The 23,020-nt window shown below is 37.3% G+C and overlaps 1 protein-coding gene across 1 annotated transcript in view; it reads left to right on the top strand.

Annotated features, from left to right (window-relative positions):
- Positions 1-20,357, top strand: part of HACL1 (2-hydroxyacyl-CoA lyase 1) — a gene marked incomplete at its 5' end in the record, with an annotated part of 21,094 nt that extends 737 nt beyond the window's left edge. Inside the window, 15 exons of the mRNA XM_009074108.1 lie at positions 3,999-4,039; positions 4,926-5,006; positions 8,987-9,059; positions 9,565-9,642; positions 10,624-10,718; positions 11,130-11,242; positions 12,893-13,028; positions 14,176-14,281; positions 15,690-15,773; positions 16,058-16,159; positions 17,038-17,192; positions 18,591-18,749; positions 19,048-19,155; positions 19,732-19,918; positions 20,325-20,357. Of these exons, the coding sequence (XP_009072356.1) occupies positions 3,999-4,039; positions 4,926-5,006; positions 8,987-9,059; positions 9,565-9,642; positions 10,624-10,718; positions 11,130-11,242; positions 12,893-13,028; positions 14,176-14,281; positions 15,690-15,773; positions 16,058-16,159; positions 17,038-17,192; positions 18,591-18,749; positions 19,048-19,155; positions 19,732-19,918; positions 20,325-20,357 (1,551 nt within the window). The remainder of the gene's footprint in view (positions 1-3,998; positions 4,040-4,925; positions 5,007-8,986; positions 9,060-9,564; positions 9,643-10,623; positions 10,719-11,129; positions 11,243-12,892; positions 13,029-14,175; positions 14,282-15,689; positions 15,774-16,057; positions 16,160-17,037; positions 17,193-18,590; positions 18,750-19,047; positions 19,156-19,731; positions 19,919-20,324) is intronic.
- Positions 20,358-23,020: the final 2,663 nt, after the last annotated feature.

Below are 23,020 nucleotides of genomic sequence, written 5' to 3'. Positions count from 1 at the left end.
TTGATAAACTTGTCATGTCAATTTAAATAATTATGACTTTTTTTTGCTTAACTATGTTTCAAAAGCTTAAGAAGCAGCAAACCATAGAAAGTTATAAAGCATCTGAGTGCTCAAAATCAATTATGAATGTAAACTTAGACTCTCTTAATTATATATATTTCAGCTTCATTGTGTAGGTATCATAATTTAGACTCAAGCTCCTCAGCATTTTGGTGTTACGCCACTAGTTCTGGATTTGTTTGATTTTCCCCAGTAGTAACTCTTGAAGGATTCAGTAGTTTCTGAGGTGGTCTGAGGTTGAAGATTATAACCTCAGGTTTATGCCTCATTTTCAAGGATTGCTGGGAGTTCAGCACAGTATTTATGTTCCTGTAGGCCATTTAGCAAATATTCTAGTTTTATCTTTGGTTATTTACATGATAAAAATTAATTTCTTCATGTGCCTGTAATTAACAGAGAAGATTGCTTTGCACTGCCAGATGGGATGCTGTCCCATTGATCACTTTCTACTAGAGTGAAGAAGAGAAGAAACATTGTGCTGTGTAAATGATAAGATATGTTTGCTTAGTGGAATAAAAATAGCACAAAGACTTGTTTTAATTTCTAAATTTCAGGGTTTCCCTTCTTTGGGGAATAGAAAAGGATGAATAAAGATGCATCTTGTAGTAAGTGTTGGTTTCAGTGAAGTCATAGAGTAATTGCTTGGCAGAGGAGGGGGTATACAGTATATTCAAGATACCCTTAATATTTACACATCATAGTTTTAAATGTCTAAGTTTATTAGTTGTGTGGTCTGGCTGTGGAGGGTGTGTATACAGCTGCTTCCTTTACTGTGAAGGCAGCTGTATATGAGCTGAGATATATGGAAAATTAAGGGGTTTTTTTCCAAGAGTGGAGTTTCTGCCTCATTTCTGGCCAGATGTAGTAAAAGGAAATCCTTGTAAAAGGAGGTTCTAATTCTAATTAATAATGTTCATAGGAGACAGGGCCCATAAAAAAGTTAAAACACAAGAAGAATCTCAAGATAGTAATCAAGCAATGTATTTATTGGTTGGCATCAGTTACGGAAAACTGACAAATGTTGTTGGCAAACTTATCCTTATGTCCTTATGCTGCCCAGAGAGATGGTGGAGTCACCATCCATTTCGGTGTCCAAGAAACGACTAGATGTGGCACTTCGTGCCATGGTCTACTTGACAAAGTGGGGTTTAGTCAAAGATTGGGCTCAATGACCTCTGAGGACTTTTCCAACCCTAATGATTCTGCGATCCTATCAAAAGCCCATAAAACTGCAGAATAGGAAGACCATGTTAAAGCATGAAGTGAAAATATAAGTAGCACTACCTATATCTGTGGCCTGTAATATGGTGTAAGTTTGCCAGCAGCAGTTTAACCTTTGAACACTGAAAATTTGTGTTGCAACTCCATAGGGGGGTGTGTTTTGTGCATCCGTCCCTGCGTAATTAAAGGTTGCTGTAATTGTTTAGAAGACTGATAACCATGCCAGTTTTAAACTTTAAAAAAAGCCCTTTACTAGATTGTTATTTGTTAACAACACACATTGCTTATGTGTAGTTCTTAATCTATAATAAGAATTATTGCTACATATTCAAAGCAGTCTCTTCTTGATATTTGTATCCTAAGTTAGTTATGAGTACACAATATGCTGCACCTAAAATGTTGCACTGATGGTGCAACCTGTCAAGGGAATCAGGCTTGAGAACCTGTCAGTAAGGGTAGCTGCAACTGAAGCCCATACCTTAGACTCAAGATCTCTTTTTATAAGATATGCTGGTCTCTGAACAGATCTAATCCCTTGTCCTCCACACCTAGACTATGGAGTGCGTAGTGCTGGGTGATGCTTTCCCAGGCCAAGACACGTGCCCAATCCTGTTGCACATCTGTTGGAGTTTTTTGTTCTGTCTTGGTTTTTTCCCCTCACTTAGCCATTGCTGCTTTACCCAAAACAAAGCCAACATCTTCCCAGAGCTCAAAGTTGCACTTTTTCAGTGTCTAGTTATGGGCCATTAGCTGATTGTTTATTATTCCGGGACTGCTGCCTTCAACCTGTGTCCTTATTTTCAAGGCCTGCACTGAAGTCATATGTGGTAACAAAAAGACACCACGGACTGAGCTCAGCTTCATAGAGCAGGTTCTCATAATAAGTTAACAACAAGCCATACAGGCCAGTCCTGGAACACTGAACATCAGATACAATTAGCACAAGGGCTCAGAACTGTTTCTAGGCATGGCAGTATGGTTGTACCTGGGCTACTGGGTACAGAAATGCTTCACCTTTGTTTACTCCTTCTATTGTGTAAGTTTGCTTATGTTTGAGTTGAAAACAGACTAATTAATCCCTGTTTAGTGTCCTTCTACAGGCAGCAGTTCAAATCCAGTACTCATGGGTGGTTGCACACTTGATGTTGAGTACCTACATCTAGACTTCCTATGTTTCTTCATTGTGTTGATTGTGGGTTTGTGGGCAATTACATTTTATATCTCTATGTCCTTTATGCTTGCCTGAGGAACATAAGGATTTGGTTGAACAGCTGTCTTGTAACCTGAACAGATAATGAGTGCTGTTACTCACATTTTAGTGGTGAGGGTGCAACATTCATCAGGAAAATGTTTTTTATTTTTACCATTTCCAAAAAAAAAATCTTTTTAAGTATGCCTTCAACATTATTTGCAATTTCCTCTCCTTTAGTCATGTAGCTTCTTTGCAGAGTGAAGCAGCAAAAGTTTTAATGGCAATGACTGTCCATGAACCCAAATTCTGTGTGCTGCCTTGTTTTGCCACTCAGTTCTAAAGCATGATTGCCATGGAAACCCAACTCCATGCTCTGAGTTTTGGTAACATGTACTCAGAGATTTCTAGGTCTTTGCACATGGATATGTCATCAAATTGTTTTCTAATTCTTGAACATTAGTGACATTTTTATTCTCTGTCAGACGTGTCTGAAAAGTAGAAAGAAATTTTTCTTCTCAGCATACTTTTTGGTCAACAGTTCCCTATCCTAATGCTTCACAGAAAATTAGGGTTTCTTATTATCCTTCTTCTAAGCTCCATGCTTTTGTTCAGACAGTTGGTGTGTGTAGGAGAATGAGGATATTCAAGAGTTTCTCCTTCCGTGCAAAAACTTACGAAAAGTCTGTTTTCACTCATTTAGACTGAGAAGGCTAACATGCCACGTGACCTAGAATTATTCATAATGAATTTTTGAGTTCCTGGGTCACCTGTAAGCTTCTGTTTCTGCTTGATCACATACTGTCTTTCTATCAGGTGAAATCTGTATCTGAATGTTTAATGTACCACAGGAGTAGCATAAAACATACTCCATAATAACACTGCTGATAAGCTATGCTGACACATGCTGTAAAAGTAATTTTTGTGAAAATCCTTCAAAACAAAATTTTTCTTTCAAATGTCAAAGTAGCTAAAGCAAAGTGTAGCGCCAGAAGAGGAGTGAGAAGTACTTCAGCAGCTCAGATTGTAAAAGACAATCTCTAGTCATCTAATTAATCTCTCCAGCATGTGATTTCAACCTTTTCCTTAATTTCTGAAATACAGTGAGTCATTCCAGTGACAGCTGGATTTCTGCTTGTTGTCTTTCTCTTGCAAATCCATCTTCCATGTTAGTCCAGCAGGCAGTGAAAGGCAGAAGTTTCGCACATCGTTCTGTTATTTTGCATCCCTCATTTTAGGGGTTTTCTTTTGTGATTGATTTCTTATTTTTTGAATCCCAGATATTCCTAATGTAATATCCTGTAACAACAGGTGCCTGCAATGTGGAAAGGAGTCTTGAGAATTTTCACATAAACCTTCATGAGCACACCTTATAATGGGGAGTATGAAGAGTGCTTTTACTTACTTTTAAGCTCTTATGTTGAGGAAAAAATTTGTTCTTGCTTATTGTCAGTGTTTTTGTTGAAAGTTATGTACAAGATATCATGAAATGTATATATAATAATAATCATTTTTATGTTTTCAACAGGCCTGTTACGCTGCATCTGCTGTTGGATATTTGACTGGCAGGTATATTCCATATTTATTAATATTTATAATGTAATTTATTAAATACTCATATTGTAATGTTAGTTGTAGAATCAGCAGTTAGAAACTAGAAAGGTTTTTCTCTTTTGGAGTTGTTTTGGTTTTAGTGTGAAGTGGCAGCTAAAACAGAGCCTGAATTTTAAAATGTCAGTGAGCTACCAATATTTCTGTTGCTATGATTCAGGGCAGGAGCAAGGAGCTGCTTAAACTCGTGTAATATTGTCCATCTTATAGCTTTCTTTATTTTTTCGCTTTTAATATCTGAATAACAGCTTAACACTGCTGGTATGAGGAGCAGAAATCATTCCACCATTGTTCGTTGTAACTCAGTGGACCTGCTATACCTCAATCTCATCATCTGGGTGTATTGTGTATTTTTTTGTCTCATGACTTGGAATAACAAGTGCCACTGCCTGAATTAAACTGTAATAAAGTTTGTGTTGAATCAGATGCACTTCTTCCTATGTGAGCCTTCTTCACTGATAACTGCTGCTAAAGTGGAGTTGAGAAAACTGAAAGTGTTTTACCAAATTCCATATAAATGTTAGATGATGGAGTAAATGATAAAAGAAGGAAGGAGCTGTGTTAGGATAAGTCTGTGTATGTTGCAGACATACATGTATACAGGTGGGTGGCACATAACACCTGTTCACTTGTTTTCCAATTGGTTTGGTACAGCTAAATGGTTTCTGATTTCCATGTCTATCTTTAGTCCTCCATACAAATTCCTTGTTATTCGGGAACTGTGATGACATGAGTAAAACTTTAATATTCTATATTTGAGAACCTGTTAATTATTGTTGACAATTTATTTGGTGTTTCCTGTGCTCACTTTCCCTTTCTCTCTCTTTTGTTTTTTTCTCTCCAGACCAGGAGTATGTCTTGTAGTGTCTGGTCCAGGTTTTGTACATGCCCTTGGTGGGATGGCAAATGCAACCATTAACTGTTGGTAATTTGACTGCATTTTCCCTTTAAAATTCCAATAATTATGTGTTATTTGTTGCAGATGTTGAGCACCACAGTATTTTAGTATATCACCTTTTTCCCCCTTTCTTGTGTGTAATGAGAAGGGAATTCTTCATTTATCAACCCTAAAAGTAATTTAGTTCCATTTTTTGTATTCTCATGGATTAAATTCTCCATTTTGTCTTATTGTGCATATATTAGAAACTTTATCACTACAGCTGGTTATATGGATACGTTTGAAAATGAAGTCAATATTCAGCCTGTAATGCTTTATTGATCATGGAGATTGTCTTAAAGGTTTGTTCTAAATTTAAATACATATTGCCTTTGAATTACTGTATTTCATATGTGAACAAATTGACAACTGCATTGTTAAAATCCCTCTTTGCTCCCCACGCAGACATTTAGAACGGTAATTAAGTATTGAATTAAATTATGCACAGAGTGGTAGTATTTAGTCCTATAAGCTTGCACTGAGACGTGACAACTTCAGCTGGTCTGCCACTGAAAGCTGTTCAGAAAGATGTCTTGAGGTATTTTGGGTAGAAGCTGTAGTAATATCAAGCACATGTGTTCACAGAACAGAATGTGTTCTGGAACATTAGATCTGGAACATTAGATCCGGAACAATGTGATCTGCAACATTAGATTAGCAGTGGCTCATGGGCAAGGGAAGGTTGGTAATGGGAATGCTAGCAAATCAAGTCTCTGGCATTTTGAAGAAGACCTCTAGTGTTCGAATTCTTTTCTTGAAAAATGAATTACTGACTAGAGCTTTGCTGTCACTGTGTGACCTTAGATAAATAAAAGAAAGATCATATGAAAACCTTGGTTTGAACAGTCATGGATTTGGTTATAAGAAAGAAACGTTCATAGCACTTACAGATTTTCTGGAGACTTTTCTGTTTTCTCACAGACTTATTTTTGTCTGCAACAAGGTCTGTTTGCCTGACTTGATCTTGCATAAACCTGCGCTCCTGGCAGGTGAAGGGAGTGACTTAACCTAGTTTGATAGAAATTTGACAATATAGTGAGAAGATTGGTTGTCACTGATTGTTTTTCACAGTGTTTGCCCAGTGATTTTTTCACTGGTCACACCAGGCTTGCCTTTTCCCTGCCATGTGCCAAAAGGAGAGAAGCAAACATTCTCAAACCCTAAATTTAGCCTGATGAAAGTAGGTTTCCTTGGCTCCTTCATTAGTAGACACCCCCATTGCGTGTTTGAGAATCCCAGAAATGCTTTCACATTTACTTTACTGACATGACCATTGTAAGAAAGTTGCTATGCTTTGGAGAGGAAGACTAAGGATATAAAAACATATAATAATGTTATCTCCATACCTTACTTCTGGCAAGGTACTCCTGCTGCTTGCCCACTTGACATCTCTGGGCTTGTCTGCCCCAACAATCACATTCAGTTCATTATTCTGCCAAAAAGCTAACCCAGCAAAAGTAAGTAAATAAGGTCATCTTAGATAAGTGATCTAAATCAGCTCACTCTGTAGTCAAGCACCTAAGTGAGGGAGTGGATTATGCAGTTGGGAGCAGAAGTTAGAGGTGTCTTTCCCTTTCTGTGGCAACAAGGTGTTAAGTCTCCTGCTCTAGACCATCCACTGTGTGGAAGTGGCATAAGACCAATTTGTAGGGCAAGGTTAGCCCTCATAGATATCTCCCAAGTGTTAGGTGATTCCTTGACATTATACCTGGTGGTGTTAGTGTGCTACAATGGCTGAGCTTTGGCTCCTGTTGCACAGAACTGAGCTAATAGCTGAACTGTCTCTGCTGGTTCTGAATTTAAGTAACTCAGACTAAGTGATAGTGGTTAAAGCCCTGTCTGAGTTATCCTCCTCGAGCCTGGAGACCCATTCTTCTGATTCTGCTGTTTCAATCTCTTCCAGGTGAGAGAAACCTCTTCTGTATCAACTGAAAAAGAGTCATGCAGTCTGATAGCACAGTTTGCTACCAATTTTGCTTTTAGATTTTATTGCCTGGGCACAGGTCAGCTGAGTAGAAGAGCCTTTGGTTTGCCCTGGAGGCTTGTCACAGTGAGAACTTGGGCATGTACATTTGGCCAACTAAGTAGTTGATGCCTAATGAGGCCTTGGTAAACTGCATTTTCGAGAGTAAAACCTTTTGGTATTTCATGTTAAAAACTGCCCACCATGCTGCTGCCTTCTGTCCTGTCTCATGTTGAGCCAGTTTTTGTACCTCGGTTTGACTATGAGCATAGACTCCAAATATGAATGTGTGATAGCTGGTAAGATTTCAGTAGACATGCTGAAATGCTCTTTATCTGAAGTTGCAGTTGAAATTCTTTTCAGTTTACTGAAGTTCTTCTCCTGCAAGTCTATAAAACTTACTATTCTTATTAATTTCATTATAGTCAATGTTCTTCCTGCCTCACTGTTAGTTTTGACTTGCTTTATATGCACTGCTCTTCAAAATGTCCACAGTACTTTGACAGCAGTACGATGATTTCTTTGAGGGAAAAAGTTCTCTCTAGTTACAATTCCATAAAACTTTAAAAGCAGAGCTAAATCTTTCCAAGATATAGCTGCTGGAGTTGGCTTTCTTAAGACTAGAGCAGTTTTGTAATTGTATTTCATTATTGGGAAGTAGCAGTTATTTCATTAATTAAAGTGTTTTAATAAATTTGGAAAAGATAAGTGAGAAGAGGAACATATGGTTTGTCGCTGTGCAAGCCACTTGTTACATATGGGTAGTCATAATCATTTTGCTTATGGGAGGGAATAAGCAGAATAAAATGTGTAGAGCAGACACCAAATGCATATTTCCATAATGATTTTGCATAGAGGTGAGATAGAGCCTGAAGTTCTCATTTTACCACCTCTGGGTATTAGAACTGAGAATTTTGATTTCTGGCAGAGAAATGGCCTGGGTGTGAAGCTGGGAGCTAGACACACATATCCCCATGTCTTACAGGTGATTAAATTTAGGATTATGCATGGAGCAGACAGTGTTGATACACTGTGTAGATACACTGTGTAGATAAATACAGTCAAAGGAAAGGCTGTATCTGAAGATAAATTGTTTAGGAGAAAAAGCCTAGAAAGCTATTGACTCAGTATTTCAATTTAGTGTGGATGAATAAGCAGATTAATAAGACATCTTTCTTCTATTGACTCAGCATTTAGCATTTTAAGGAGTTTGACCTACAAATTGAATAAAAGACCAGTTTTCATTTCCTGCAGGAAAAAAATGTATTTTGCAGAAATTATAATAAAAATGTGCTCCTGTGAAATGTATAACCTGTATGGTAAACTAATAGTGCCTTCCTCACATAGCCATGAACTAATTTAAGAACAGAACTCCTTGTAGGCATGTTAAATTTTTGTTCATTTCGTTGGTCTTTGGGGTTTTTTTAACTGAAAACAAAATGCAGGGAGAAGTGCTCCCAGATAGTCATCTAACTTCTGCTGTGTTCCAAATTATACGCAAAGAAAGCCTAATCTTTCCAAAAAATCATATCCTACTGTGTTTCTTAGTTCTAGTGCTTGTGCATGTTACAGTGCTTCTTATGAACAAACATCTCTATACTTTTTAGACGAACCAGTGCTTTTTAGATTAGGTGTTGTCATTCTGCTCAAACCACTATGTCACTTGTGTTGTCAGACTTGAATGAAAGTTGCCTGCAATATGGCTTGGTTTTAGAACTATTATGCTAGGTGCAAGTCACTTAATGGGGCTGGATTGTCCTGAAACTAGTGCCCCAAAAGCTGCTGGGAAGGCTACTGAGTGACATGCTGATATTTAGAGCCCACTCCTGTGTTGTGCTGGTCACTGTCTATTGCTGTAGAGATCTGTGGATACTGAAGGTGCACAAGTTCCCAAGAGCAGTCAGATTTAACTGTAAGGAGAGGTTACAGATGTGATTTCAGTTATAAAATATATATATATGCTTAAGGTTCTTTGTTTTGGTTTTTTTTAAATATACTTTTATAGGCCTTTGATTGTTATTGGAGGTTCTTCTGACAGAAATCAAGAAACCATGGGAGCTTTTCAAGAATTCCCACAGGTACACAGACATACAACTTTCTGCAGGAAGATTTGAGTTAAATAATTGATGTTGTTTCTTAATTATTGTAGGAAAACAATCCCAAACACCAACATTTCCTAACATATCTTATAATGCTGTTGATTTGCTCCATCTACTGGTTTAAAATTGACATGGCGTAAATACAGCAGATTACCTGGAATGTCTTTGTCCATACTCATGTTAGAATTCATACCCTGTTTTAGGTTCTCAGCTAGTATAAATTGCTTTTTTCTGTTCTGAGATGGATGAAAGCAAAATAAGCTTCCCAAGAAAAGAAACATCACTTCCTGGGTGGGAAAAAAAGCCAAAAAACTTAAGCTCTCAGAGGAATGAGTATGGTTTGGACAGTTTCCATCAGCTGAGCCTGCTGCATTTTTCTAAGGGGAATGGAACGAGATGGAATTTCTAAGGGGAATTTGCAATGAGATGGAAATGAGTAAATCACTTCGATAAATCAGTATAATGGTAATTTGCATTTCTTCAGGTTGAAGCTGGTAGGCTGTACAACAAACTGTCCGTCCGCCCAAGCAGCCTGGAAGTTATGCCTGCTGTTATTGAAAAGGTATGAAAAAATACAAAATTAGCAATAGAAAATCAGGTAACTGTCTCCTCCTGTTTAAGTTTTGAGGGTTTATTTTTGTATAGTTGTTCCTCTAAGGAGTTTGATCCTGCAGATGTGAGGTGATGATGGATGGAGTAAATTAACAACCAGAGAGATATAGAATAGGTTGGAAATGCTTCCTGGTCAGGTCTGATGTTTACTGATCCCTGCAGTGGGTTTTTTTTTTTGTTAGCATCAGTCACAGCTGGAAAAGTTTTATGAAAGAAATGTGTCTAGGGAGATGTGCATTAAGTAGAAATGTAATGCTACAAACTTCAGCTGTTCTACCACTCTTGTGTGAAAGAGGTTTGGAGAGGGGGAGAGTGGAGATGGGTTTTGGGTTTGGTTGTTGGTTTGTTGGGTGTTTTTGAGAGAGTAAGATAAAACCACATCTTTATCTCAATACTTCAGAGAGGATTACAAAAGTCTTTTGATACTGCTGTAGCAGCACTTCAGCCATGTCAGCCTAAATTCTGCATGCAATGATGCTCTTTCCAGAAGTGCACATTCAGCAGAGCATCTACCTGCTATAGAAGAACTGGAATAGAAAGTAATAGAGAATGGAGGCACTGGTTATCTTGGGTTTACTTTGTTTGTGCTACTTTAAGTAGAATTCAGCATGAAAGTTTAATTTAGTATCTCCAAACATAGCAGCTGATAATGCAAGTGTCTCACTGTAAATTAAGCTAAGAATTTAGAGTCTAATATGTACATTTACTGAAAGGTGTCAGCTGGTATATTAAGGGAAAATGTAAATAGCTATCAAAACTTTTAAGTTATTGGTATAAATCAATCCATGGAAGCTTTCCCTATGATGAATCAGCAGTATGAAATAGTGTGTACCTTCTCTGCCTGCAGAAGGGTTTTCTTGGTTTTTATAAACATTAATATTTTTTAAATCTTGTCAAACAGTGATTAGAACTGTAATTATCTGTTTTCTAGGCTGTAAGAACCAGCATATATGGTCGTCCAGGTTCCTGCTATATTGACATTCCTGGGGATTTTGTGAATCTTCAGGTGAATAAGAGCTCTGTCAAGTGCGTAAAGATTACCTTCATTATTTTTCAAGTCACTGAATACAAGAAATAGTAGTTATAAGTTACTTTTGTACTTTCTTTTCCTAAAACAAGAAAATCCATCTTCTAAATGTAACATTCCATCACAACACATGATACAGATTACAGTCTGTAATGAAATGTGCAAAAAAGGAATGAATTAATACAGTGATATAATGATGTCACTGTAAATCTCTGGAACAATGCTACTATAAGGTTAAAGAAACATGCAGGGAAAGCTTCAAAGCCTGTTTTAAAAAATCCCATCCTATTTTATTAAGTACTGTAACATGGTGTGTGGCAGCTGTGACTTTATGCTAAATAGGTTTTATCTTTCAACATTTCTTGTTTTGAATCTTTTTTAAGAGCCTCTTTTGTTTTGCTTGGCTTCAGGTACGTGGAATGCTGCCTGCCACCTCCCATCAGCACGGCTGAACGCTCTGCTGTATCCAAAGCAGCCTCCATCATTGCTCTTTCCAAGCAGCCTCTGCTAATTGTTGGCAAAGGTAGCATGCTTTGAACTGTGCTTTGCTTTGATGCAGCTTTGAACTGTACATGTACAAGTTCAGGACAAGAACAATGGCCCAAGGGATTGATTTTCCCCAGAAGTGTCAGCATTCTCCTTTTCACCTCTAGTAAAAGAAACAAACAAAACAGCCAGTAGAAAAAAAACCACAAGCTGCTTTGAAATTTGATGTTAAAATCTTCTCTGGCTTTAGAGGGTTTTAATTCCGTTTTATAAATGCTGTCTTTTTCATCTAGTTTAAAAGGGAATTCAATTGATAAAATACAACTTCATGTAGGAAAAAAATCAGGTAACTGTTGTCTTTAAACCTAGAGACAATTCCGTCCAAAAATCTAAACAAACTCTATTAGCATACAGAAATTATATTTTCTGACTGATGCTCTGGCATATATAGCAAGAACCAGAATAACCAAAGATCCTATTTCCATTGGTCTTACTGTAAGTGCCAGCCTACCTGTGGTGTTGCTGTTATTGCTGTTTTACAGACTTCCCATTGTATTCTGCCTGTGTAATTAATTCCTGAAGTAGAGGCATCCCTAAAGATTGAGGATAATTATTCTCTGTGCTGGCTCACTTGTTTTGTCCTTCCCCATAGAATTTTAGCCACTGCAATGATGTTTCTGTTGAAGATACAGGTCAGCTAGGAACAGAATTGAAGTAACCAGCTTGTTTAATCCAGCCTGGTTTACTACAGATGCGGAGAATGATCTGTGTCTGTGTTTAATTAGGGTGTGCAATGATTGAAATGAGATGGATCTTATAACTGATTAGGTAATGAAATCGAGTACAGAAGGTAGGTCAGGAGAGATTGGGTTTTTGTCTCTCTCTGCTATGATACACATAACAAAATGGTGTTCTTTGAACGTGAAAGGTGGAAACTTCAGAAATACATAGTTATGTGTTTTGTTGATGTCAACAATTGAGAATCTACTCAACAAATGTATCTGGACCTGCTGCTATATATTGTTGTTAGCAGAACTTTTGAAAGACATGCAAAAGTTTATTCTCCAGTTTTTAAGGCTCACAGACTTCAGTCATTGCACAAGGAGAAGCCAGTTATTCTAGGTTGCCTGGTCTACCTTAATTCAGCAGCCATATACTGAAGGTAGCATGACTGAAGGTGTGCACAGACACATACCTTTACAAGGTCTTCTTTGAACTTCTCTTTTTTCATTAAAGGCTTATAGTAGACCTCCTTGGGCAGATTCTTATGGAGCATGTGGTACAACAGGATCCAGAGCCAAGCAAGAAATGGCATGACATAATACAAAGGTCATCTCATATTGCTGCTGCAGAAGTCTCTGCCCCATAATACCAAACTTCACTCACTAAAGAATGTAATTTTATATAAACAAATACTCCTCTTTTTCACTGCTCTGCTTCACAGAAATAGCTAAGTAGTTTAGCTGAAGCCTTAGAAAAAAACCAAACAAAAACCCTTTGTTAAAAATGTGTGAAATATATGTGGTTTGGCATGTTAAATTTTGGGTTGTTCAGAGTGAAAAATAACAGGCAGCTTTCATAATGTGAAACAATACTCTTTCTGCCACTAATGTAATCAGGTTAATTGAAGTTGAAGTGAATGTAGTCGGTTTCTGTGGTATTAAACAGTCCCTTTCATTTCATTCAGGTGCTGCTTATTCACGTGCTGAAAACAATGTCAGACAGCTGGTGGAGCTTTGTGGACTGCCTTTTTTGCCTACACCAATGGCAAAAGGAGTAGTTCCTGATAACCATCCAAATTGTGTTGCTGCAGCAAGATCCACGTAAATACAAAGCAAAGCTTCTAATCCTATCATCTGAGAAACAGCTAGGAACTTTGGTGGTCTACAGATGCCAGGGAAGACAAAAATGCACACACAAAAATTTTTTCAACTACTTTTTGCACCTTGTTTTGGAGCACTGAAGGTCTTGCTTGGAAAGGGATAATACATTCAGGTGGATCACTTTAGAATGCTGAGCAGGAAGATACTTTATCTGAGAGCCAATATTCCATAACCATGAAAACTATGGCAAGTAGATGTGTCAGTGTTGCTAGTATGTATTTCATAACATAAAATGGAACTGGGTATGTTAAACATTTAACTTCATGCAGTAGACAAATTCCTACTAGCTGTTTATATTAACACCACAAACAGAAGCTTGTGATGCACATGTTGCAGTTGAAGTTTTGTCATCTGCTGTCTGTGTGGTGTTTGCAATACACTGTCACTAAATTGAACTTTATTTAAAAATATAAGGTGTTTCAAACTATACTGAAGGACTATGTTTAAAGTAATTTATAAGAGGGTTTTTTTGCTTTTGGCAAAACTAATGTGAATCGCCTATAAGAATCTTAGGTTGCATGAATATGCACAGACTCAGCTTGCAGGTGGAGCATTTTTGTCCTCTGAGATTAAAACATTGTCCATTGCTGAGCTTCTTAGCTTAATCACTGCTAAGCTGTTAAGAAAAGTGGAGAATAATAAACTATACCAAATGTCATCTACCCAGCTGAAAGGTAAATTAACAGGAGGCTAAACTAAGGTGCACAGCAATCTTGATTTTGGTACCCACTGTTAGCAGGGTGACAGTACTGAGCCTTTTGCTTTAACCTTACAGTCATTATAGCATCTTTTTACTCTCCTAATGTAATGATTCCTTTCCTAAACACAGCGTATTGGGAAAGTAGTAGTTAATATTCTTCTTAAGTTCCTAAACTCAAGAGTGGCTTGATTGGCTATGTGAAATTATACAGATTTTGGGGGCTAAGCAAGCAGCTTGGAGGAGAGAGGAATTACATATATATGTTCTGGGGTTTGCTGTGGTGATTAAGATTGCTTCTAATTTTGAAAAGACTATTAAATAATAATTAAATAATTATTATTAAATAATAATTCCTCTGTATCTGATTCTCTTGTTTCCCTTTATTAGGGCATTGCAGCATGCTGATGTAATCATCTTGCTTGGTGCAAGGTTGAATTGGATTTTGCATTTTGGTCTTCCACCCAGGTTTCGACAGGATGTGAAGGTTATTCAGGTAAGCAGGAAAATTATCACTTAAAGGAAGTCTTCTATGTTCTAGCGTTGCCAGAGCAATTACTGTAAATTATTTGATAGTATACTTCATGTGGCAAATATTGCCCTTTGGACAGTGCAGTATGGTGCATATAGTTATGGTAGTTTATGATTTCTTTGGTTATTTCTGTTACTTTCTTTTTTTTTTTCTAAAAATGGTTGCAGCACTGTTCCCACTACTGAGAGTTGGTGGTGCTGTAATAAGGAGGGCAGACACTTCTGTGCAGTTGACTAATACAGGATTAGACTCATGATACTTTTGTGATCTTTGTAGTGTTGGAATTTCCATGATTCAAAGCAAAGTGTCTCTGCAATTGTGAAACCTTTCATACTGTTTGACTCCTCTCTTAGCTAGATGTTTTTTAAGATAGAATTGTTGTCAGATCCAGAGTCAGTCATAATAAGTGCTCAGTCACTCAGAAATGTTAATAAGAGGAGGAAAGGCTATTTGACTAATTAATGTATTTGGTAACCTGCCAACTCGTAGAAAGACAGGTCTTTAATTTGTTTATATCCTTAAAAATCTGATCCATAAGAATCTATGATCAAGTAGTAATAGATTCAGTGTGCTGACTGGGCTGCTTATCACTATTCAGAGCATGATCTGAAGTTCCAAACTGCATCTTTTCCAGAGCAGTAGTGTACATTATTAAGCTAGGTTTTTAAGCCATTAGTCAAATGACTATTTCATTTTGACTAATGATATAAAATGTCTTTTGTATTTCCTTTCTCTAAAGAATGTAAAGAAAATACTTTTTCATCTCACTTAAAGTAATTTTTTTCACTGTCAGAGAATAGTATTAAAATGCTAAGTCAGCTCATAGTCTGTGTGACCGGGTCCTAAGTTAACAGTCCTTAACCTTAGAGGTCACATCCATCACTGATAAAGAAAGTGGGGAAGTTGCTTCAGTAGTTGCAATTTGCATTTCAGTTTCTTCATACTCACTAAATTCTTACTGTATACACAGAATTTCCTCAGTTCTTACTGCTTTGTATAGACTTTTAGGGCTATACCTAAGTCTAGACTTCTAGTTCTAATTTAATTATCACTAAAATCACCACCTTCTTCTTCTTGATGTTCTAATAAAGCTCTATACTGTCTGCAAGAGCTTAAAAGAAGCAAGCAGTCAATTTTAAGGGTATATATGAACTTCTATGAAAATGGGTATGTACTATAGGGTTTTACTTTGAATAAAGGATTTCCTGTCATTTCAAGGAAAGGCAAAGGACGTTATCTGTACAACCAAAATAAGGTATGAAGACAGTGTTAGACATATATGTATGTTAGACCATGTTCCTCACTTGAACTGAAAAATAAAACTCTTCCTAATATCCTTGAGTTAATGGTGGTCTTTCTCTTTGAAATACAGATTGATCTTTGTGCGGAAGAGCTGGGGAATAATGTAAGGCCAGCTGCAATTTTATTAGGTGACATAAATGCTGTGACTAAGCAGGTAACGTAATGTCCTGTGTCCTGTTTTGACCTTAATTTCCTCTGGTTTATATAAAGTAAGTTGCCAGTTAAAACCAAAAGTAAAAAAGCCCCAGCTGTTCAAGAAAACCTGTTTGTTCAGGCAGTATATTCATGCTGTGCATCTAGTCTGTTCTCAGATTATATGTTAAAGATTCTGTTACTGTGATTGTGCTGGGATCTTTCTTGATAATGTTACTCTTGATGCTTGTGTTGTTTTTTAAATATGTTGAAAGACACCTCTGCAACATTTCAATATTGTTCCAGCTCTTAGAAGAATTCAGCAAAAGACCATTCAAATATCCTTCTAATTCAGAGTGGTGGAAGAAGCTAAGAGGAAAAATAAAGAACAACGAGGAAAGATCAAAGGTAGTGTTACGCTGAAGAGAAGAGGAGGTTTCTAGCTTTAGCAGGGACTGATACATAGTCAGTTTTGAGACTGGTGGCTGTCATGTCACCCAGGCTTTGAAAACTTACACCATTCTGGTACAGGCTTACGAACTGTAAGTTAAGTCTTAATACTTAATTGTTAGTTAGTTAGGTTAAACTTTTAGGTTTTGTATCAATTCAAACTGTGTGGAGGTTATTGAACTTTGGGATTGAGTTCCTAAAGCCAGAAGGAGAAAACCACAGCCAGAGCTGCTGTATTACAGGCAGTAGCTTCTAAGCAATGGACAGATACTGCAAGTACCTCCAAGTACTGCAAGTGGAATCTAGCTTATGTGAAAATTCATTCTTAGTTTTCTTCTGTAATTGTGCTGTTTAGCTATGCCAGTGAAGGTATAACCTATGTTAAAAGCAAGTAGGTATCAAGACCTAAAGCCCACAGGTGCTTGGTATATGCCTAACTTTATGCAGCTTGTATTCTGCAAGTTCAGATTCATGTTTCCAAGACTGGGATCTAAAATAAATTCATTCTAGCAGATAGCTCTTTTGAACCATCTCCCAGCACACGGGTGACAGCTCGCTTAGGGTCATCAATAGTCAAGCCTGTGTGCAGAAAAATTTCACACGCCTGAGGTTTAATAGCTTCTGTTAATGATATGCCATTGAAGGGTAGCTGAGCTGGGTTAGCCTCTGATAAATACAGAAGGAATGGCTTTGATGTAGTATCTGGAAAACCAAATATTTGAGTCTTACCTAGCAGAGTGCATTTTTATTTCTGTCATTATTATTTACATGTCTCAGTTCTGCACCTTATTATAAATTCTATCCATAGGACTTACTAATACCTCTTATTTTTTAAGGGATTAGCATTACAGAAATCCCTGCCTATGAATTATTATACAGTCTTTCATCACATCAGAGAACTGATACCCAAGGACTGCATCTTAGTCAGTGAGGGAGCAAACACCATGGACATTGGACGAACTATGCTTCCAAATTACTATCCCCGCCAAAGGTGTGGTATTTTTTTCTGTTGTGCTGACTCAACAGGCTAGGTCTGTGTATAAGTGTTTTCATTTAGCTGAGAAGCGTGGTGGACCAGAATTTTTATAATTCTTTCTAAAGGTTCTAAATAAAAAATAAGTTCAGTACGTTGGGAGAGGAGTTAAGCGAAATTTTCCATTCATATACTGGTGTCCCGACAAAGATTTTATCAGTTCTCAGTGTGCTCTGCAACAGAATGGTGACAGTTGCTCACTGTCTTGTGGAAAGTGAGTGAAGAGCATCATGTTGAATTCACTGATACAGGTGTTTATTTCTGTGCTCTGAGTCTGTGGTAAATACTGATTTAAAATAAAAGCAGTCATTGGGATTCTCGTGTTGAAAAGAATGCATACAATAAGTATTTCTTTGAAACACTTTAAAATGGGGAAAACTTGAAAATTGGATTATATATTGGGCGTGCTTTCATGTAAACCTGCATGCCTGAAAGGTAGGTACTCAAATTTGGAAGTGTTGGTATGTCACTTTAGTCATTACGTTTAGATTAGACTTTACTTACTTTAATGTAAGTAGGAATAAAGTGCTGTTTCTTGAGCAGGGGAAAAAAAGTGAGTTTTATCGGGTGATGTGAAACTTCTGATCTGTGAAGCTTGTGCCTTCTTGTGAAAGTAGCACTGAAATCCTAAATGAACCTAACTACTTCTTTGTAAACAAAACCCAACCACACATACCCACCAACATACCTCCAGTAGAGTTGGGGAAAAGAGTTTGCATTTTTCTGCCTTTATTTAAAATAAGGACACAGTAATGTTAATGGCTGTCTCTTCAGATTGCATTGCACATATCTGAAAGCAAATTTGAAAAGTTAACCCTAGAATAATGTAGTTCTTTATGTACATTTGTATCCATTATGTGCTTCTGATTGAAATGATCTAACTTAATTATAGCTTTCAATTTGATTTCAAAAGTTGAGCAGAAGACTAAAACTTGACCAGCAGTATTTAATCAATGGCTTTCAGACTTCTAGTTATAGTTTCAAGGAAGTAAATATAGAAATATTTCATGTTGTCTGTCTGTCTCTATAGTAATTGAATGCTTTTGAAATACTGTTACTGTGCAAGCTAAAAGCATATGAGAATAGTTCTTTACTGTAGTGCAACTAATGTACAAAAGTTCTTAATTTTAATTAGAGTTCCAGTATGTTTATACCGCTTAAAACCTTTGCAGTCTTATCAAATCTTTGGCTGAATATAACAATTTTTACATCTAGTATCTCTTTACACCAATTGTTTCTGAGACAGTATTTGAATAGTGTATAGCAAAGTATGAAAAGTAAAGGTAAGTCACCATGGATCAGTTTAAGAGATTGAGTAGGAATAGAGGGATACTAATTCTGTATTCTCTGCTTTAGGCTTGATGCAGGTACTTTTGGAACGATGGGAGTGGGACTGGGTTTTGCTATAGCAGCTGCAATGGTGGCCAAAGACCGAACACCTGAGAAGCGAATCGTCTGCATAGAAGGAGATAGTGCTTTTGGGTTTTCTGGGATGGAGGTGGAGACTATTTGCAGGTAACTGTATTTTTGCTCAAGACACTCTTCATGTATAGCCAGGATCAATTTGACCAGAAGGCCAAGGATGCTGCTGTTAGATGGAGTACCCACAAAGCACATGAAAACAAGCCCAAAAATGTCCATGGTTGTTCTTTATGTTGTTGTGACCACATGGTTTACTGCTGGTGATTAGATCATGTTTCAGGTGGAACTGATTTATTTTAAATTTACTTTACATTTTAGGAAAATCAGCACATTCAACACCTTACAGGAAGGTGCAAGTATTTCAGAATTCTTCCAAATGCATATTTTGTAGGTACAACTTGCCAATCCTGATTATCATAGTAAACAACAATGGGATTTACACTGGTTTGGATGCAAACTCCTGGAAGGAGATGTTAAAGTTTGGTGATCCTACTACATGGTAAGCATCTTCAAAGTGTGTAATTATGAAAGAAGTGACCAAAATGATCATTCTCTTCATTTTTAATGCTTTGTGATCCAGATTGAAATTACTTTTATAAGGTGAATTTAATCCTGGGCTAGATCCATGTAAATTACCAGTTACCAAAAGCTAACAGCCAACCAAATCCCAAACTATTGTTTGCACAACAGTGCAGCAGAGAGGAGTCTCTATTAGTTGTCTCAGGTTCCTGCAGCAGATCAGGCCACACGGTACAGCACAAAATCCTGATAATCTCCAAAAATACCTGAGACTTGGGTTCTTATTTTACACTGGATTTCACCTTCTGGAACTGTGATCTCTGTACCAAGAGAACTAGGCTAAAGCTTTGCTCAGAAATGTCTCCAGAAGGTGAAAATGAATATGGTGCCCTATAAATACAGCTTAAGTGATGCAGGAATTTTATTTCTTACCACCCACAACTCCTTACCAGGCCAGCACAATATTCATCTTGCACTTTAAAATTGGTGCTGAAGTAACTGGTCAATCTGGCAATTCTTCCCTCCCATTCATCAGAGGTTTTCCATTTTGTTACAGTGTACCTCCTGTTTCTCTCCTGCCAAATTCACCCTATGAGAAAATTATGACTGCCTTTGGAGGTAAAGGGTACTTTGTTAAAACACCAGAAGAGTTGCAGAATGCTCTGAAAGCAAGCCTGACTGACAAGCGAACACCTTCCCTTATAAATGTAATGATTGATCCACAATCTGAGAGAAAGAAACAGGTATGTATATGTTTTCCTTTCTTTTTTGACAAGCTTCCTGATGGCAAACCTCTGAAATCCTCAGGAACTGGCACTTATTCACAGAGAAGGCAGAGATAGTTGGAAGGCAGATTGTGTTTCGATTCAGAAGATGGGGAATGGGTGCTTTTACACTGTGCTATCTGCTTTCCTTGGTTTTTGCTTGTTTGGATTTTTCCCCCCATTGACTGTTATTATTGTATGGTGTCTTTAATGTCTGGTTCCAGAATTTATGGTTATTCCTTTTCATTCATGACAAAATGTGGTGAAATGTTTTTGAGCAGTCTTTGTATCCTGTGGATTACATCTGGTAGTTAACTGTTCCTCTTACTGTTTGTCCATTCTGATCTGGTTTTTATTCTGTGTTGGTTTGGTTTTTTGCTTCCAGGAATTTCCCTGGCTGACTCGTTCTAACCTGTAGGAGAAGAGGAAGATAACAGTGGTGCAAGGCAGCGCATTAAACAAAACTGAATTGATTTCTGGAAGTGGAACTGATACAACTGTATCTCACACAGGCATTGGAACAAAGTGGGATTTTAGAACTGCTATTAGAGGAATCTTTAAATGCTGAAATTAGGTAATTGTAAAATGAAAAAGACACATATGAATGTATACCAGGCCTTCTAGCAGATTGTACAGAAACACTGATGATAAAATTATATACTTATTCTTTTACTCAGAGGGATACCCATAATTTGTGAATTAAAATCTTGGATGTTCTGGATGAATGGAATAATTTGAAGGTTTTTTGCTGACTGAAGCATAGAAGTCTGGACAATCTGCAATTACAGTAGCTTTATTTTTAACCGACCACCAGCATGGTACTTGTCAGAGACTTTGTCCTCTAAGGGCCAAAACAAAGCATCTTGTGAAAAAGTCCTGATTGGCCTCATTATGTGTCAGAGCCCATTGCATTGGTTGTTACTTCCTAATGTTACAGATTGCTTTTTCAGCTTCTACTGAATGTAGAAGTAGTGTTTTAAGAATGCAGTCTTACTCAAGGGCTAAGTTTGTCTACTGCATTTGGGTTTGTTAACTGGGACTTATGGTACATGTAGGATAAAAAAAATTTACTTTTTATTTGAAGCTTTGCTCTTCGCAAAGGCACCATCATCCCTGTTGGCTAAGAATGTGACTGTATTTATTAGTGAGATTTCCAAGGTTAATAGATTGGAAATATTTATAATCAGAAGCATTTTAAAAAAACTAAACATTACCACCAACACCAAAACAACAACAACAAAAATGCACAAAAAAGTCCCCTACCAGACCAACAACAAAAAAGTGTTCAACTGGAGTACAGTGTTCATTTTGGCTGGCATCACAAAGCAACCACCAGCATTCATGCTGGCTAATTGTGCAACCAAAGTTCTTCAAATACTGTATAGAAACTTAGTGTCCAACTTGCACTGATTGTGATGCAGAAGTAACATTTAAAGCAGATAGTTGGCCTGTCTGAGCTTCTTTCTAATCTGTTTTCCACTGTTGTTACATCTGACGATCTGGCACAGGCCTCAGGCTTTGTAAGTGAAGTACTTTCTCTATGCTCCTGTTATGGCCTACAGCAGCTGCTGTCCAGGACACTACCAAGCAGGTTACTTTATATTTGCATCTGTTCTTAAATGCTCTGGATGGTTCTTTGTTGTTACATATGCAAAAGGGAAAATTTGGGGGTTGATTGCTTTATTGTCTGTTATTCCATTCAGTGTTAGTTAACTAGTGGAAGGCACTTGGATGACCCTAGGAAGAGCAGGACTGGGCTGATAGGGGATTGTGGTCTCAAGGTTTGTTGCAAAAGGCTTGGCTTATTGGTTCTCGCACTTCAGCCTGAGTCTGGCATGAGGCTATGGGGTATTGTTAGATTAATTTCTGCGCAATGGTGCAGAAAGTTAGTGTCTGACATGAGCAAGAGTACAACAGTCTTACTAGAGGCACCACTGCTTATTAGGTGTGTGGGAATAGCCACGTGGCACTGAGTGCTTGAGTCAAAAAAGGTAACATTCTTAGGGAGGGTGAAAAGTGCAAAAGGATAAAATCCTAGAACGGACACAACTCACAAACAAATGTAAAGCTGCTGGGACATGGAGTCGCTGTGTTCTCTGGAGTACTCTGCCAGGAATGTGGAACAGTGTTGTATCTTGTCAACAATTTTGTTTCATTCTTCTTTTTGTCTCTCAGATTGATTTTAATATGCTGCAGTCATTAAATACTATGCATTATGATGGTGTAAAAACATCTGTACATTAATGCTGGAACTGACCACAGGGTAGATAATTTGCATTGGATAAGCAAATGCATAAATTCACGTTTTGTACTTGTAAATTAATAAAAGTAATTTTCATGCTGTTACTCCTTCAATGAGAGTATGTGAATTATGTCAGCATTTTGTGTCAGCTGTTGGAAATCAGCTTACATTGGATTTCTACAAAAGTTGTTGAATAACTACAATAACATGCGCACAATTTTAATAAGTCAAGACACATGAAAAATGGAAAGCAAAGAATCTGAAACTGTGGGGTGGCGATTACGTATTTGATAACACCAGTTTGGATTTCACTGAGGTTTTAAAAAGCTCAGAAAATAATTAACATGGTATTTCTTATTACTTTAAAATAGACTAATACCATAATATACTGGAAATTCTGAGGTTGTAATGATTAGGGTTTTGAGATGAGAGAGTGCTCAATTTCCATATAAACCCAAAGAGGGTGAAATCTGTGCTGCTTTGTTTATATAACTTGCCTGCTTGATACTATATTTTATGCCATGGAGTTGATCTAAGAGGAGTGTTAGGCCAATGAAAGAGTATTCAGAGATGAGACAGAAACAAGTTACCTCTGAAATGTCCTAATTTACTAAAAGGAGAAAAAAAAGCTACAGATGTTGTAAGTCTGGGGAATGCTGACCCATGTGGCTTTAGCCAACTGTGAATTTTAATTCAAGGCCAGAACATTCCCTTCAAGGTCAGAACATACCTCTGCTTAGTGATGTTCTGAAGTCAGAACAGGTATCAGGGCTGGTCTTCTCTATGACATACAGGCAATGTGCCTTCTGCTGATTTATTTACTTGTATCTGAATATTGT

Source organism: Acanthisitta chloris, unplaced genomic scaffold (genome assembly GCF_000695815.1).
Source record: "Acanthisitta chloris isolate BGI_N310 unplaced genomic scaffold, ASM69581v1 scaffold29634, whole genome shotgun sequence".
In the NCBI taxonomy this organism is placed as follows: domain Eukaryota; kingdom Metazoa; phylum Chordata; class Aves; order Passeriformes; family Acanthisittidae; genus Acanthisitta; species Acanthisitta chloris.
This window is presented reverse-complemented; position numbering and strand designations above follow the sequence as displayed.